The 17,202-nt window shown below is 49.0% G+C and overlaps 1 protein-coding gene across 1 annotated transcript in view; it reads right to left on the minus strand.

Moving 5' to 3' along the window:
* The window catches only part of CA6 (carbonic anhydrase 6), a 31,802-nt gene extending 15,020 nt beyond the window's left edge, over window positions 1-16,782 (minus strand). Inside the window, exons 1-3 of the mRNA XM_047872836.1 lie at window positions 16,607-16,782; window positions 5,113-5,252; window positions 3,041-3,220 (exon numbers count right to left, since the gene is read on the minus strand). Of these exons, the coding sequence (XP_047728792.1) occupies window positions 3,041-3,220; window positions 5,113-5,191 (259 nt within the window). The 5' untranslated portion in view covers window positions 5,192-5,252; window positions 16,607-16,782. The remainder of the gene's footprint in view (window positions 1-3,040; window positions 3,221-5,112; window positions 5,253-16,606) is intronic.
* Window positions 16,783-17,202: the final 420 nt, after the last annotated feature.

Consider the following 17,202-nt stretch of genomic DNA (forward strand, 5'->3'; position numbering starts at 1 on the left):
GATGCCAAGATGTCCATCCAGACAATGGGGCATTACTCAATGGTAAAAAAAAAAAAAACCAACGAGCTATCGATCCAGTCATGAAAAGACACGGAGGAACGGCATTGCTAAGTGAAAGAAGCCAATCTGAAAAGGCTACACGCTGTAGGATTCCCACCATATGACATTCTAGAAAAATCGAAACTGTGGAGACAGTAAAAGGATCAGGGGTTGTCAAGGGCGGCAGCGGGGGGAGAGAGGAGCAGGCAGAGCACAGAGGGTAATTAGGGCCATGAAAACACTGCATCATACTATCATAAGGAATACATGTCATCCTACATTTGTTCAACCCCACAGAATGTATAACACCACGAGTGACCCCTAAGGTAGGTTATGGACTGCTGGTGATTGTGATGTGTCAAGGTCAGTTTGTCCTTGGGGAAAAAAATGCACCATTCTGGTGAGTGATGTTGGTAATGGGGGAGACAATTATGTAGGGGCAGGGAGTACATGAGAAATCCCTGTACTTTCCACTTAATTTTGCTATGAACTTAAAACTGCCCTAAAATAAATGAAGTCTATAAAAAATATGTATATATAAATATATTTTTATTTCTGTCATTATTATTTATCATTATTATATCATCATCATTATTATAATTATTTATCATTATTATCATCATCATATTTTTATTATTATGTATAGCAATTATTATTTGTATTATTTGTAGTATAAATATAATCTAGACATAATAATTTATTTACAAATATAATTCTATATAAATATAGAAGATAAACCTCAGATCAGGACATTTATATTTATATTATAATATAAATAATTTATATTTTATAAATTATATAAATATCATTTATATTATATATAACATGTTATACATAATACATATATCATACATACAATATATATATTTATATTAAGATATTATATTTTATATCTTAGGTCCAAGATATAAAAAGAACCTTACAAAATCAAAATTAATAAATTTTCTTATAATGTTTATCTATTTTTGAGAGAGAGAAAGAGACAGAGCATGAGCAGGGGTGGGGGGGAGCAGAGAGAGAGGGAGACACAGAATTTGAAGCAGGTTCTAGGTTCTAGCCTCTGAGCTGTCAGCACAGAGCCCGATACGGGGCTCGAACCCATGAACCGTGAGATCACGACCTGAGCCACAGCCGGACGCTTTAACCGACTGAGGCGCCCCAAATTAATAACTGTTTAAGTATATCATACCACCTTTACTGTTAAACTTATTCATCAAATGTTATTAAATTTGAAAATTTGTCGATTAGGGTTTTTTTTTTCCTTCCGTAGAATTCTTGAAGCTTGGAGCTTGCTGAAAATGTATAAGCAATTGTAAAGAGTTCTGAAAATCTTTCAAAATACGTTAAAAAAAATCTAAGTGATGTGAGCTGTGAGTGCGTTGCCATACCTTTGATATGATGTCGGGTAGCTTGGGGACCCTACAGGCCTCCAGCTTCCAGAAAGCCCGGCGCAGTCCATCGGAGGAAGGCCCAGGGCCCTCTCCAAACCGGGAGGAGGAAGCCACCAGTCACCGCAAGGCCCTGGGAAGCTGGGGTCTTCTAACACCTCCCCTCTCCCGGATCCCCAGCACAGAGCCCTGCACAACAGGCATGTAGCAGGAACAGCCCAGGCGCCAGCGGGGGCGCTCGATCCCGCGATACCCCTGGCTGGCTATCCTGGTGGGTCAACCAAGCTTCTCCCCTGCCTTCAGCTGCCACCTGTGTCCCCTCTTCGTCGAGGGCAAAGAGAGCAGCCGAAGCTCCAGGTGGCCAACCTGCTGGAAGCTTCAGAGCCAACTCTGGAAGCAGGAGCTTGTCATTAATAAAATGAGGCTTTCGCGAATTATTTGTGGAGTTCAGTGATCCAGGCCACGTGTACCCGAGGCCTTTCACAGACCTGCGTTCTCTTGTGTTCACCAGCCTCATCAAGGGCAGCTGGTTTATCTTCTCAATTGTGCAAACAGGAGATATAAGTCCTGGGACCCACGCACCTAAGCGGGTGGGCAGTAAATTGGCCCAGCCCGGGGGTGGGGGTGGGGGGAAGGTGGAGGGGAGGTGTCCGAGGAGGATGTGGGGAGGGGCCAGGCTTCCAGGGTCTGGGTCCGGCTCAGCCACCAGAGACTGCATAACCTTAAGTCTTTCGGCCTCCCAAGGCCTCTGGCCTCCACCCCAAACGATGCCCGCTGTGGGGGGTGGGAGGCTCAGAGGAGATGGGCCCCCTCGGAAAATCAAAACAGGGTGTTCAGTAAACAGAAAGCAATGGGTTTTACAGCTGTCCAGTCCAGGCTTCTGAAGTGGGGGTCCCCAAGACTCAGGCCAGACTTTTCCTGTCTGACCTCCACCCCCTTCCTGGAAGGGAACAGAATACAAAACCTTCTTCTTTTTATTAAACAAAATCTTTTTTAACGTTTATTCACTTTTGAGAGACAGAAAGAGACAGAGTGTGAGCAGGGGTGGGACAGAAAGAGAGGGAGACAGAATCCGAAGCAGGCTCGAGGCTCCGAGCTGTCAGCACAGGGCCCGACGTGGGGCTCAAACCCATGAACTGTGAGATCACGAGCTGAGCCAAAGTCAGACGCTTAACGGACTGAGCCACCCTGGTGCCCCAAGCTTCTTCCTTTTTAAACCTCCGAGAAATACTGGCCCAATTGTCAGACATTTTGGGCCCATCAGACTCAATACAGGAAATATGGAAAATCAGACCAGCCCACAGATCAACAGAACACGCAGGAGGGTCAGTGGCCTCAGCAGCACTGTCTCCATCGGCTGGAGTTCTCGCTGGCTGGGCCAGAGTGAGCCTGGGGAGAGGCTAACGCAGAAGGAAGGAGCCAGCCAGGAACTGAGGCAAAAGACAGAGGCCCTGCTGTGCAGCTTGGGGAGAGCACCTCCCCGCCCCCCCCCCGGCCCCGCCGTGGCCCCAGCTCCCAGCCTGTGCTACATCTCCGCGTGGGCCACCCTATCATCTGGCACCTGCTCCCTCTGCCCAGCACCCGTGGATCGCAGCCAGCCACCTGCCCCTTACCTGTGTGGCCGTTGTTGGTCATGGGGAACTGGCCCCCCCGGGACTTGTAGCCTGTCAGTTTCAGAGCCTTCAGGGAGGGGTTGTACTGAACGTTTCTCCTCTGCAGGTCGATGGGTGACTGTCTCCTCCCCCCGCAGCTGGGGTACTCCTTCGACCACTGTGTTTGGTCCAGTGCCCCCTCTGCGACAGGAGAGAGCCAAAGGGGTCACAGCTCTTTGGGGGGCTCAGTTCACAGCAGGGCCCGCCCATCAAGAGGCCAGGATCAAGGCCAGAGGCCTGCCTTCTAGAAAGCAGAGCCTGGCCTCCAGAAGGAGGGAAGAGGGGCATCGTCAAAGTCGTCTCTGGGGAGCCTGCTGTCTGGGGGGCTTTGAACCCCTCCCCTGTTTCAGTCATTGGCCCCGAGAAGAGAGTCAGGGCTTAGAAAAACAATGAAAGTATTATATAGCTTTAGCTGCCCCCTGGAATGGGAATACACTGATAAATGCTCTGGAAGTCTCCCTGGGCTTGGTATTGCTGTGTTACTTTAGGGGTCCTTTCTCCATTTGCTCCCAATGGCACAGTTTTCCTTCCCCTCCCCCAACAATAGTGCAGTCCCCTCCCCCCACTGCAGGACCACCCACCTGTTTACCCGCTCCAACCCCTGTCATTGGGTCCCAGGATGGTAAAGACCTCTACGGGTTCAGGGCAGGAAGGGAAAGAAAGCATCAGGTTCAAAGATGACCAAAGTAATGAGGTGGAAAAAAAAAAAAAAATCAAAGTAAGGAAATGTATCTTTTTTGAGGTGGGTAATAATTCTAGGGGAGAGAAGGAAGAAAGCTAGTCGTTGCCAGGGGAGGGGGGGTCCCCGTGGGCCTTGCTCATACCCGCCCACTTGCAGTTGGGAATCCAAGCTCTCCCCACCTTACCCGGTGGCTGCAGGGGGCGGGGGCGTGGCTTGTTTTAAGGAAGCCGTTTGCATCAGGGGCCGCTCCCAGCCTCTTGGTTTTGCAATATACAGGAAAGTCAAGTTTTTATTTCTCTGCTCTTTATTTAATACTATAAACCAATATTTAAGCAATTCTTTCCTAGAGGCAGGATGCCAAGATCACGGCCAGAGGTCCCCGGCACAGCCCCCCTCCCCCACCACATGCATCAAAAGGCTTTGGGGCCCTTGTCCCTAGCAGTGTTGTGGCTTTCTGAGTATTCCCAAAAGGCATTTGAAGTAGCCACCCCAAGCGCTCCTGGGCCCCTGATGGCTTTCCAGAAGGCCCCCAGTCTCAGAGGCTGGGCTGAGACTGGGAAGGACAAGACCTGCCTGTTGGAATCCTCCCTCTTGCTTGTCCTTCTGAACCACCCCGAGTACCAAGGAGCCCGGGGACTTCTCTGCCCCAGAGCGGGGCGGTTGGTCAGAGGCGGTCGCTCTGCCCTCTGAAGCTGGACTTTCTGAGCCTCCCATGACGTCCCTAATTCTGTTCCCCTTGACTTAACAGACACACATCCACCCCGAATGTATGCTTCCCCCTGTGCCTGAAGCTGGGGGCACCGTGTGCAGAGTGGGTCCGCCAGCGACCCCGAAGGCCGTCCAGAGCCCCATCCCTCGGTGCAGTGCAGAAAAGGGGGGGCACGGGCAGGAGCTCTCCTCAGTGCCCCGTGGGAGGAACGTTTCGTGTCCAGATGTGCAGATTTGGGTGTCAGCAGGCCCAGGGCAACTGGGAGGCGGCAGCCCGGGGGCTGTGCAAAGTGGAGATGTTCTGGGTGAACTTCCTACCACGAGCTCCCCACGAAGAAAGCTCTCGCAAACCCGCACACCCTCTGTGAGGCCGCAGGGAGCCCTCACAACTTCATTTTCCACATGCAGAGACGGAGAGAGCAAAGGGCTTTGCAGTCAGAGGGCTCTCCAACCAGCGCTGTGGCCGGAAAAGGTTCTAAAGCAAAGCACCTGCAGACGATGTGGGGGTCCGGGAAGAGAGAGCGAATTCCTCTTGTCCTAATCGGGGGTTCTGGGTTCAGGGTGCTCTCCGTAGCCTTGAAGGGCAACCCCAGCAGGGGTGAGGGTAGCGAGGAAGCGCACAGCCCCCGAGGCGCGGGCTTACCTGAGTAGGTCCACTGGGAGCCATGCTGGGCCCGGGCCCCCAAGAAGAGCAGAGCCAGCAGGGGTAGGAAGGCCGCCATGGAGCCGCAGGTCTGGAATCAGGCTGATGCAGGGGACGCTCTTCTTTTAAACACTCAGAACCTGTCAATAACAATTTACCGAGTCTGGTTGATTGACCTACCTCCGCTGCACCCACTAAAACAATAACGCCTTCCCACAATGGCCCTTGTGACTTGGTTGACTGGGCCAGGTGGTGTGGCCTGACCTTGCCCGATCCCCGCTGGCGTCATCACCACGAGCGGTTAGCCCACGGCTTTGGTTGTTCAATGCCCTAACTTATGACAACTCACTTGAAGGGCCACACAGTGCGCCCTTTGTGGATGAGCCACCACAGGAGAGGGAAAAGGCCCAAGGCAGAGGGAAGCAGGATGGGGAGGATTTCCCGGGACAATGGCACTTCCTGTGCCCTTGCTCCTGGCACGTGGGGCTCTGGGAACGGGTGAGGGCCATCCCCAGGGCCGGGAAAGCCCGGCTGGATTCCGCTTGGTATTTCCTGCCCTTCCTCGGCGGTCCACACAGGCCGCCGCTGCTGCAGACCTTGGAGGCCCCGCCAGCCCCTCCACGTTTGGACGTGGACCTGAGAGTCCTACCCGGAGGCCCCTTGTGCCCTCCTGCTCGCGCTCGGATCACCCGTAGGCCACGTCCCCGTGTGTGCCTTCGGGCCTTCGCACTAGCCCGGGCGTCCGTGTGTCTCCGTGGGGAGCATTTGTCCTGACGGCTGCAGTGTGCTCAGTCACACCCACGTGTGTTGGATCGGCCCAGCGCCTGACCCCTCCAAGTGTCCACGTGGGCAAACCGTCCTTGAAACTGGCTGAGGGAGAAACTTCTGAGTTTACACCTGCTGACAGGCCAGCGTTTCCCACGCACGGGGCAGGCAGCGTCCCCGCTTGCTGGCCAGGTACAAGGGTCCGTCCTGTTCTGCAGAGGAGAGCCAACCCTCCCCCCCCCCCCCCAAGCGCATTCCGTGCCCTTGTCCCTGGGGGCCGGGGATGCCAGACGGCAGTGTGGCAGCGGGAATTAGGCCTGGTTAAGAGCAAGGGTTGTGAAGTCAGACCAACGGGGTTCGGATCTCTGCTCTGACACCCACGGGCCCCGCGTGTGACTTCAAGCGAGTTACCCACCCGCGCCATGCCTCAGTTTCCCCACCTTTAAGAGGATTTCACGCTGGTGCCTCCCGGCTGGGGATCCAACAGCACATTTGTGTGTAGTTCTCAGAACGGCGCCTGGTGCGTGGCAAATGGCCTCCTTGTCTACCAGACCCCTCCATATATGAAGAAAGTGACGTAGGATGGCCGGCCGGCCTGCCAGAGAGGGACCCGGAAGTAAAAGTGAAGGACTCAGCCCCCCGCCCCAACTTCGTGGAACTTTCTTTTTTTTTTTTGAAAAATTTTTTTAACGTTTATTTATTTTTGAGACAGAGAGACACAGAGCATGAAGGGGGGAGGGGCAGAGAGAGAGGGAGACACAGAATCGGAAGCAGTCTCCAGGCTCCGAGCCATCAGCCCAGAGCCCGACGCGGGGCTCGAACTCACGGACCGCGAGATTGTGACCTGAGCTGAAGTCGGACGCTTAACCGACTGCGCCACCCAGGCGCCCCTGAACTTTCTTGCATATTTTCAGAGGTTGGAAACCCACGCTCCAGTCGCCACAAAGTGAGTCGCGTCCGGCCCCGTCGAGAGGGCCACCTCGTAGGTCCCGTGAGACCCCACCTGGGCCAGAGACCGCAAGGATAGCCGCTGAAGATCACAAACCGAGGCTCTGAGGGTTTTTCTAGGGAAACTGAAGCAGGGCTCTGGGAAAGAGGGAGCACAGAGGGAGTCGGAGAGGTCACGGCAGCCGGGGGTGCGAAGCCAGAGCAGGGGAGGCAGGGGGGAGGGGGTGCTGAGTGAGGGGTAGGGGTGACCTGCGGAGGGGGGGGAGGGAGGAAGGGGCCCGGGGCCGTGTGAGGAGACAGGGACCGCTCAGAGAAAGGAGCGGGTGTCCACAGCCGGTGCTGGGAAACTGGGGAGTGTCTGTTAGTACCCGCAGCTCCATTTCCCACGGGTTCCCCTGTCGCTTAGCGCTTAGGAACGCCCAGGGAGCCCAGGCGCTTTTGTTGCCCCGCGGAGTCCTCGTGGTAAGTGCATAGCCACCTCTGCCAGTCTGCAACCGCAGCAACCTCACCGTGGAGCGCACACCACACTCACCATGAGACCTACATGCCTGCCCTGGTTTCTCCGAATCTTTGGCTCGGGCAAGAGCCGGGCGGGCCGGGAATCTGTGCAGGTGGCTAACGTGGACCACGGGTGGTCAGAGTGAGTGATTGTGTTAACACGGTGATCGGTGATCACACCAGCCAGGACCCGCCTGCTAACGAGGGCGCGTTGCTGCGGAAAGAGGGTCCCTCCCTCTCCTGTGCAGCCCACTGCAATGGCAAAGTCGACAGACAGACAGGGTCCCTTCTGTTGCCTACTCTCTAACTCACTGTCTTCTTCAACCGTGAAATTTTCCATTGACTTTGAACATGCGTTTCCGCCTTCTGGTATTTGCAAAGCCTGTTGCTTGTTTTGGGTTTGGGTTTGGTTTGGTGTCATTTTAATTTGCGTTTTTCGTGTGTCGCATTCGACCCTGAACTTGCTTCTGCCTTCATCCAACTGCGTTTCCGGCTCATCAAGGCTGTATCTTATTCTAAACTCCTGTTTTTCTAGGCCTTTGGTTTGAGTGGCTGGTCTGAGATGAGTTGACAGGTGTGCCATTTTCATCGCAACATCACGTCAAAAATGAGAAAGGAGCTTTGTTCTTTCTCGGTGCCACCACAGCTCCGTGACGGAGACCCACGGAGGCAAAGAAGAGGCAAGGACGTGTGGTCAGCCCAGGTGAGCAGGGAGGGGTGGTCAGCCCAGGTGAGCAGGGAGGGGTGGTCAGCCCAGGTGAGGAGGAAGAGGTGGTCAGCCCAGGTGAGCAGGGAGGGGTGATCAGCCCAGGTGAGCAGGGAGGGTGGGTCAGCCCAGGTGAGCCAATGCTCAGTTCTGCCTAAGGGTAGCATGGAAGAATGGATCAGACCACACAAGAATATGCATGCTCTGCCTGTGGTAGCACAGACGGGCCATCGTTTTATTTCATTCAGGAGTTCCAGCTCTGGAATCGCGCAGAACGAATCATTCTGGACAAGTGAACTTTCTGGATAGTTAAAGGCTCAATTCGGCCTAAGTACCAGCACGTTTAGTCCATTTTGGATTAAAACTTCCGAAACATATCGCACTCATGCCTGCCGTCTCAGATCAAGCCAAATGCAATCAAGTTTTTCCTAATGACTGAGGCTCGCTAATATGAAAATCAATTATCCTGCGTTGTAATATATTAAAGCCCACTGGGCCTCTAACTGTATGAGACTCTTCTCCCTACATGACACAGCCCCTAACTGTTATATTTCTGGCCTTCCTAGATATTGAGTGGGGAAAGTTAGCGAGCGTAATTATGAAAGCAACGTACACCGATGTTCCTGAGTGACATTCTAGTTGTTAACGTCCACGAGGCCAGGGCACGGCCAACCTGGACAGGAGTGAGACTTGGGGCTATAATAGGCTCTGGGAGCCCCTTGCTCTGCCAGGAACGAACCCCGTAGTTGGTGGACAGTGTGGAGACTGGGAGGCTGGAGGTGGCAACACGTATATGTGTATGTTTTACAAGAAGCACGGCTCACATAGCCTGCCAGCTGTCGCCTCTTACGCTTGTCTGTTTACCTGCCCCCATCTCCTGGCTTCTCATTTACTGTTTGTGATCTGGCCAGAAATCAGACTGCACATCTTAGAATTAATTACACGCACAAGAAGAACGGGAAAACCCGAGAGCCGGGAGCCCACCGTCTGTACTAAAGCCAAGATATGCCAACCCTGAAACATCTATTTCTTGTAGCGTATCCTTTATGTCACTCTTTTTTTAAGTCATCTCCTCACCCAGTGTGGGGCTTGAACTCATGACCCAGAGATCAAGAGTCACTTGCTCTACCGACTGAGCCAGCCAGGCGCCCCTGAAACGTTTTGACGACTCAAAACGTTTCTGTTTCCTTTCTGACTTCCAGCTATGTCCACATGAGTGAAGCAGGAACACAACGAAATTGTCATATTAAATAATCTTCTTGCAGAATATTCAGCCATATCCACCCACAACTCAGTGGGGACGCCCATGCATTCTCTCACCAGCCTCCCTAGAAAGACATTCAATCTTACAGGGTATTTTCCATTTCATCCGTTCCCCTAGAATTCAATGTCTATCCTTTAGGCTGTCTACCAACAGGCGTTTTCACCCCCACTTTACTTCTGTAGGGCAGGTATGTGTCTTTCAGGTCCGCCCCAAAACCGGTCAGTAAGTAATTCCAAATCTATACTGGTCCTGCCCGACTCTCCCCTTACGCCCAAGCGAGTGGTTATGTACGTAGACTGAATCAGTTCCCTGTGGCTGCCGTAACAGACTGTCACGGAGTCAGCGCCGAAAACGACATCTGCTTATTCTCTTACAGGGGCGCCCGGGTGGTGCAGTCAGTTGAGCGTCAGACTTCGACTTCGGCTCAGGCCACAATCTCACAGTTGGTGAGTTCCAGGCCTCCATTGGTCTCTGTGCTGACATCTTGGAGCCTGGAGCCGGCTTTGGATTCTGTGTCTCCCTCTCTCTCGGCCTCTCCCCTGCCGTGCTCTCTCTCTCTCTGTCTCAAAAATAAGTAAGTAAACAAAAAAATAGGAAAAAAAATGCATTCTCTTACAGACATGGAGGTCAGAAATCCAAAATCAGTTTCACTGGGTTCAAGCCAGGGAGTTGGCAGGGCTGGTCCTTTCTGGAGGTTCTGAGGGGAGAATCTGATCCCTCACCCACCCTTAGGCACGCACTCCCTCCTAGAATCCCTCCAATCTTTTGTTCCAATCATCACACCTCCTGTTTCCTCCTTTGATCTTGCTTCCCTCTTAAAGGATCCTTGAGATTACATTCAGAGCCCACCCAAGAATTCCAGAATAATCTCCCCATGTCAAGATCCTGAATCACATCTGCAAGTCTCTTTGGTGACATTCACAGGTTCCAGGGGTCAGATACCTGTGGAGACAATATTCAGCCTACCCCAAGGAAGGATGTAGGGACCCACCAAACTAAATGAAACCTGAGAGCTACTGACAACTGGATTTAGACTCTAAAGAACAGAGTAATAAATCAGCGATGTCATGGGGCGCCTGGCTGGCTCGGTTGGTTAGGCGGCCAATTTTGGCTCAGGTCATGATCTCCTGGTTCTCTGCTGTCAGCATAGAGCCCGCTTCAGATCCTCTCTCCCACTCTCTCTCTGCCCCTCCCCCGCTCTCACTCTTGTTCTGAAAAATAAATGAACGTTAAAAAAAATTAGCAAGGTCATGAAACACACCAGGAATGGAGGGGGCTGTAAACGAGCAAGACGGACAATAGCCGGTCTGTCGACAGAATGCCTACGGCCAGGCACTTCCCTGAGCTTTTAATGGTCACAATGATATGACCAGAGTCAGCTGGTTGCATTAGCACAGCAACCCAGTAAGCTGAAAAAGTGACAGTACCACTTTAGGAAAGGATGTCAAAGACCCAATGTGGTCAATCTGCCAGGGGCGGGCAGGACCCACACCCCCTGGCGTATATCAAGGGGGACAGAGGAGTCACCTTTTGGCCTGAGTCACAATCTGGCGTGCGGGGGGGGGGGGGGGGTCTCTGCAGCAGAAATATAGAGTCCTTTGCTTTGTGCCCTGCAAGCCTCTGCAATATTGATCGAAGAGTGGAAAGGAGGACATCACAGATACACCGACATTTAAAATCTTTAAGATTTTTCCATTTCAGCAGAGGAAACCTAACTTATTTTTTAGCAACACTTCCACCAAGAAAATTAGAAATGCTGGACAAAACAGGTTTTTTTTTTTGAAAAATCTCTTTGAAAGCATCAGAGATCACCAAGGCAGGGATATATAAATAGGAATATGTCCCCAGAGGTTGGGTTTGTCCCAGGAATGCAGGGTTAGTTTAACATTTGAAATCAACGTAACAAAAAATAGGAGAAAAAGATATTAAAAGCCTTTCAACACCTGCAGAAAAAAACATCAGTTGATAAAATTCACCATCCAAAAGAGAAAATCAAAATCCACCTATGATTTAAAAAAAAAAAACCCTCTTAGGAAACTAGGGAAAAAGGGGGAATTTTCTCAATCTGATAAAGAATATCTACAACAAATTCTACAGCAAACATTGTACTTAATGGTGAAATATCGGAAGTTTCCCTCTGAGATTAGGAAAGAGATTAGGATACTTGCTATCTCCACATTATATTAAAATTCTCCTGGAAGGAGGGAAAGTTTTAGGGATTAGAAAGGCAGAAATACAACTCTCTCCTTCATAGATGACATACTAGATACATAGACAATCCAAAATCCAAAGCTATATTATTATAATTAGTGAGTTTACAAAGTTGATGTATACAAGGACAGTATACAGAATGCAATTGTATTTCTATAGAACAGCAACAGACCATTAGAAAATAAAACTTAGGGGCAACTGGTGGCTCAGTCACTTAAGCATCCGACTTCGGCTCAGGTCATGATTTTGCGGTTTATGAGTTCAAGCCTTGGATTGGGCTCTGTGCTGACAGCTCAGAGACTGGAGCCTGCTTCGGATTCTGTGTCTCCCTCTCTCTCTGCCCCTCCCCTGCTTGCTCTCTCTCTCCCTCTCTCTCTCTGTCTTTCTCTTGTGCTCTCTCTCAAAAAAAAAAAAACATTAAAAACATTTTTAAAAAAGAAAAGAAAACAAAATTTTTTTAGTAAACTCTACCCCCAACATGGGGTTCAAACTCACTAACTCAAGATCAAGAGTCACATGCTCTGGGGTGCCTGCGTGGCTCAGTCCAACTCTTGATTTCAGCTTAGGTCGTGATCTCCTGGTTTATGGGATCAAGCCCCTCATTGGGCTCTGTGCTGACAGTGTAGAGCCTGCTTGGAATTCTCTCTCCCCCTCACTCTTTCTCTCTTCCTGTTTCCTGTTCGCACTCTCTCTCTCTCTCTCTCTCAAAATAAAGAAATAGACATTAAAAAAAGTTTCATGCTCTACTGACTACATAAGCCAGGTGCCCCAAAACTTAAAATCTTTTTAATTTTAAAAATTAGGGGCGCCTGGGTGGCACAGTCGGTTAAGCGTCCGACTTCAGCCAGGTCACGATCTCGCGGTCCGTGAGTTCGAGCCCCACGTCAGGCTCTGGGCTGATGGCTCGGAGCCTGGAGCCTGTTTCCGATTCTGTGTCTCCCTCTCTCTCTGCCCCTCCCCCGTTCATGCTCTGTCTCTCTCTGTCCCAAAAATAAATAAACGTTGAAAAAAAAAATTATATTACTACAGGAACTCTCAGTACTGTTTTCTAACTTTGTTTGTACTGTAAATCCAAAATTATTGTAAAATAAAAAGTCAAATTTTTTAAAGATTATATCATTTACAATGGCGTCAAAAAATCAAATGCCAAGGAATAATTCTAACAACAGATGATTGAGAAAAATCAAAGACCTCAACAGACAAGAAGATAGACAAGAATTTCTTAAACAAGACATTTTTTATTAATTTATTTTTAAACAAGATTTTTTTTTTAACAAGGTATATATTTTTTAAAGATTACTCGAGGAACACCTGGCTGGCTCAGTCGGTTGAGCGTCCGGTTTCGGCTCAGGTCATGACCTCACAGTCCGTGAGTTCGAGCCCCGCATCAGGCTCTGCGCTGACAGCTCAGAGCCTAGAGCCTCCTTTGGATTCTGTGTCTCCTTCTCTCTCTTCCCCTTCCCCACGTGTGCTCTGTCTCTATCAAAAATAAATAAAATTTAAAAAAATAATAATCAAAAAGAAATAAAAATAAAAATAAAGAAAAGATTGTAAAAACATTTCAAACTCTCACTCCTTGCTAATGGAAGGACATGAAATGGATTCCGCCATTTTGGAAAACTGTCCGTTTCTACTAAAGTTGAAAGTACACAAACCCAATGACCTAACAACATGTAGACACCCGGCAGGAATCTGGACGTTTGTGTACCAACAGACAAGTACAAGAATGTTCATCATGGCCCTATTCGTCGTAGCTGAAGACTGGAAACGACTCAAATATCCATTAACAGCAGAATGGATAAATACATAGTGGTGTATTTATTTATTTTTCAAAGATTTTCTTTCTTTTTTTTTTTTTTTTTTTTTTTTAATTTTTTTTCAACGTTTATTTATTTTTGGGACAGAGAGAGACAGAGCATGAACGGGGGGGGGCAGAGAGAGAGGGAGACACAGAATCGGAAACAGGCTCCAGGCTCCAAGCCATCAGCCCAGAGCCCGACGCGGGGCTCGAACTCACGGACCGCGAGATCGTGACCTGGCTGAAGTCGGACGCTTAACCGACTGCGCCACCCAGGCGCCCCAAAGATTTTCTTTCTTTAAGTAATCTCTACACCCAGCTGGGGGCTTGAACTCACGGCTCTGAGATCGAGAGTCTCACACTCCCACTGACGGAGCCAGCCAGGCGCCCCAATGGTGGCATATTTACACGATGGAGGAGTGAATGAGCGACTGCTACAGGCAACAAGGTGGACGCATCTCACAATAGGTTGAATCAAAGAAGACAATCACAGAAGATTAAATAACAAATGATTCAAAAAGTTAAACACACGATCCAGCAATTCCACTGCTTTTTTTTTTTTTAAGTTTTTATTTATTTATTCGTTTAAGTAATGGCTACACCCAATGCGGGGCTTGAACTCACCACCCAGAGACCAACAGTTACATGCTCTTCTGACTGAGCCAGCCAGGTGCCTCTTCACTTCTTGATATACACCCGGAAGAAGGAAAGCTGGGACTCAGACAGATACTTGCACACCCATGTTCCCAGTAGGATTATTCACAATGGTCAAAAAGTGCAGTCAACCAAGGGTCCTTTGACAGATGAATGGATAAACCAAATGTGACACACACACACACACACACACACACACACACACACACTGCAGTATTATTCAGGCTTTAAAAGGAAGGAAATTATTTTTACTTCTTTTTTTCCAGCTTTATTGAGATAAAACTGACATCTAACATTGTGTAAGTTTAAGGTGGACAATGTATTAATCTGATACACGTATATGTCACAAAATCATTACCACCATAGTGTTAACCAGGAGGGAAATTCTGACAGGTACACGCCACAGCCAGAAGAAACCCGGACAACGTGCCAAGTGAAATAAGCCGGACACAAAAGGACACATATTGTACAATTCCACTTACAGGAGGATGTGGAGTAGGCAGATTCATAGACACAGAAAGCAGGATGGAAGTTACCAGGACATGGGGCGCCTGGGTGGCTCAGTTGGTTAAGTATCCGACTTCTCCGGCTCGGGTCATGATCTCACAGTTCGTGAGTTCGAGCCCCGTGTCAGGCTCTGTGCTGACAACTCAGAGCCTGGAGGCTGCTTCGGATTCTGTGTCTCCCTCTCTCTGCCCATCCACTGCTCACACTCTCTCTGTCTCTCTCTCAAAAATCAAATAAAAACATTAAAAAAATTAACTTAAAATTTTTTTAAGGTTTTAAAATAAAATTTAAAAACATCATCAAAAACATGCCCATGAGGTATTACAAGAGAGTTTTCTCAAACATCTGAGAAACAACTAATTCTAAATGTATATAAAACATAGCTAGAACAGGGGTAGATAAACCACTGTTTGTGAGCTGAATTTGGCCATGTCTGTTCTGCCCATCGTCCGTGGCCACCCGCATATGCTAAGGGTTGTGCTGACTAGTTACAACAGAGATCATAGAATCTGCAAAGTCTAATATGTTTCCTCCCTGGCCCTTGACAGGAAAAAAAATTTTCCAGTAAAAGAGAACCCTTTACAACTCATTTGATAAGCCTTGTATGTTCAAGGGACATCTCTCTCTTTTTTTAAAATTCTTAAATTTATTTTTATTTTTTGAGGGGGGGGCATGTGGGCACATGCAAGTGGGGGAGGGGCAGAAGGAGAATGGAGAGAATCCCAACCAGGTTCCACACTCAGAGCAGACTCCCACGCGGGGCTCAATCCCCAACCATGAGATTATGATCTGAGCCAAAACCAAGAATTGGACACGCTGAGTGAGCCAACCGGGTGCCCCTCAGGGGACATCTCTTAAGAGAAGGTCTCTCTGGCCACTCATCCTAAAACACTCACCTGTCACTCCCCATCCTTCCTGTTTCTTCTTGCATCATTGTTCTAAGTATGATCAAAATTTTTTTTAATTTTTTTAACGTTTATTTATTTTTGAGAGAGGGGAGGAGAGAGGCAGAGAGAGAGGGAGACACAGAATCCGAAGCAGGTTCCAGGCTCTGAGCTGTCAGCACAGAGCCCGACATGGGGCTTGAACTCACGGACCGTGAGATCATGACCTGAGCCGAAGTCAGGCGCTTAACCGACTGAGCCACCCAGGTGCCCCTCAAATTTTCTTTTTAAGTTCTGAACCTGGTCTTTATTCCATCCTAGAAGTTGTTAGCATTAAGGATGGGGAGAATCCGAGTGCATTCTTAAAGTAAGAACATTCCCTTTCTTCACTCCTGGGTTTGCTCAGGCGCTGAGCCTCCTTCTTTACATCACCTATTGTTGGGTACCTCATAGAAATAAAAATGTGTTTTTTAGATGTCTTATCTAAATTTGTGGATATTTCCTTTTCTTCCAGCAGCCCTGATTCCAATTTCTCTAAGCCCAGATTTCAACACTTCCACCTTCATGAACATGAATAAGCTTTTAACGAACCATTCAAATCCTTATAACTTGCAAGGGTGCCTGGGTGGCTCAGTCGATTGAGCGTCCGACTTCGGCTCAGGTCATGATCTTGCGGTCCGTGAGTTCGAGCCCCGCATCGGGCTCTGTGCTGACAGCTGAGAGCCTGGAGCCTGCTTCCGATTCTGTGTCTCGCTCTCTCTCTGCCCCTCCCCCACTCACGCTCTGTCTCTCTCTCTCTCTCTCTCTCTCTCAAAAATAAACATTAAAAAAAATTTTTTTTTTTTAATTTTTTTTTCAACATTTATTTATTTTTGGGACAGAGAGAGACAGAGCATGAACGGGGGTGGGGCAGAGAGAGAGGGAGACACAGAATCGGAAACAGGCTCCAGGCTCCGAGCCATCAGCCCAGAGCCCGACGCGGGGCTCGAACTCACGGACCGTGAGATCGTGACCTGGCTGAAGTCGGACGCTTAACCGACTGCGCCACCCAGGCGCCCCAAAAAATTTTTAAAAAAATAAATAATAAAGTAAAATATTTTTAAGACTATTCAACAGGAAATAAGATAGTGACAACAAGCATCTACTTGTCCTCATTTTGGTAAATGAGTCAAGCTCTGTACCGTCCAGGGCCAGAAGGTACTAGTCACTTAGTTTTCTAGATCAGACGGCTTGAGAAGAGGCCCCCAACAACACCTTACGTTAGATTTTGCTTGTCCTCCCGTAACCGGTGACTCACTGAAGTACTCTGGAAGACACAAAGACGCCAGTGCCGTTTTGCTTTTCTTCGATTGCCTCTCAATGTCATGCTTTCAGAAAGAAAACTTTTCCGTGGGCTCATCACTTGGCCCACGCCCTCTGCGCGGACACACAGAGGACCGCCGCCATATTGAATGAAGCTGGGTTCCTCTGAGGGTGCAGTTTTTCTAGCTGAAGTATATACTGTGCGCTCATGACATCCAGTGGTCAGAAAAATACTGTGCAGAATTTTTTTTTTTTTTTTTTAGTTCCAGATACCATCGACAGTGTAACTGCAAACTGCTGATCCATAGAAGGATAAAGGATCCACAGCGAAAGAGGGATGAGTTTGGTGTCTCCCTGAGACGATGTTGGGGAGCGTCCAGGCTGACCCGGGAAACCTATTTGACGGATGCCCATAAAAGGTCATTTGAATATTCAGGAAATCCCATTCCCCCTACCTTCCAAGATGCGGTTACGATAAAAAGTGATCCATTGTCTTTCGTTGAGGAAAAATTTACATAACCTCAAATTAACCTTTTTAAAGAGTACCGTTCAG

Source organism: Prionailurus viverrinus, chromosome C1, assembly GCF_022837055.1.
Source record: "Prionailurus viverrinus isolate Anna chromosome C1, UM_Priviv_1.0, whole genome shotgun sequence".
In the NCBI taxonomy this organism is placed as follows: Eukaryota; Metazoa; Chordata; class Mammalia; order Carnivora; family Felidae; genus Prionailurus; species Prionailurus viverrinus.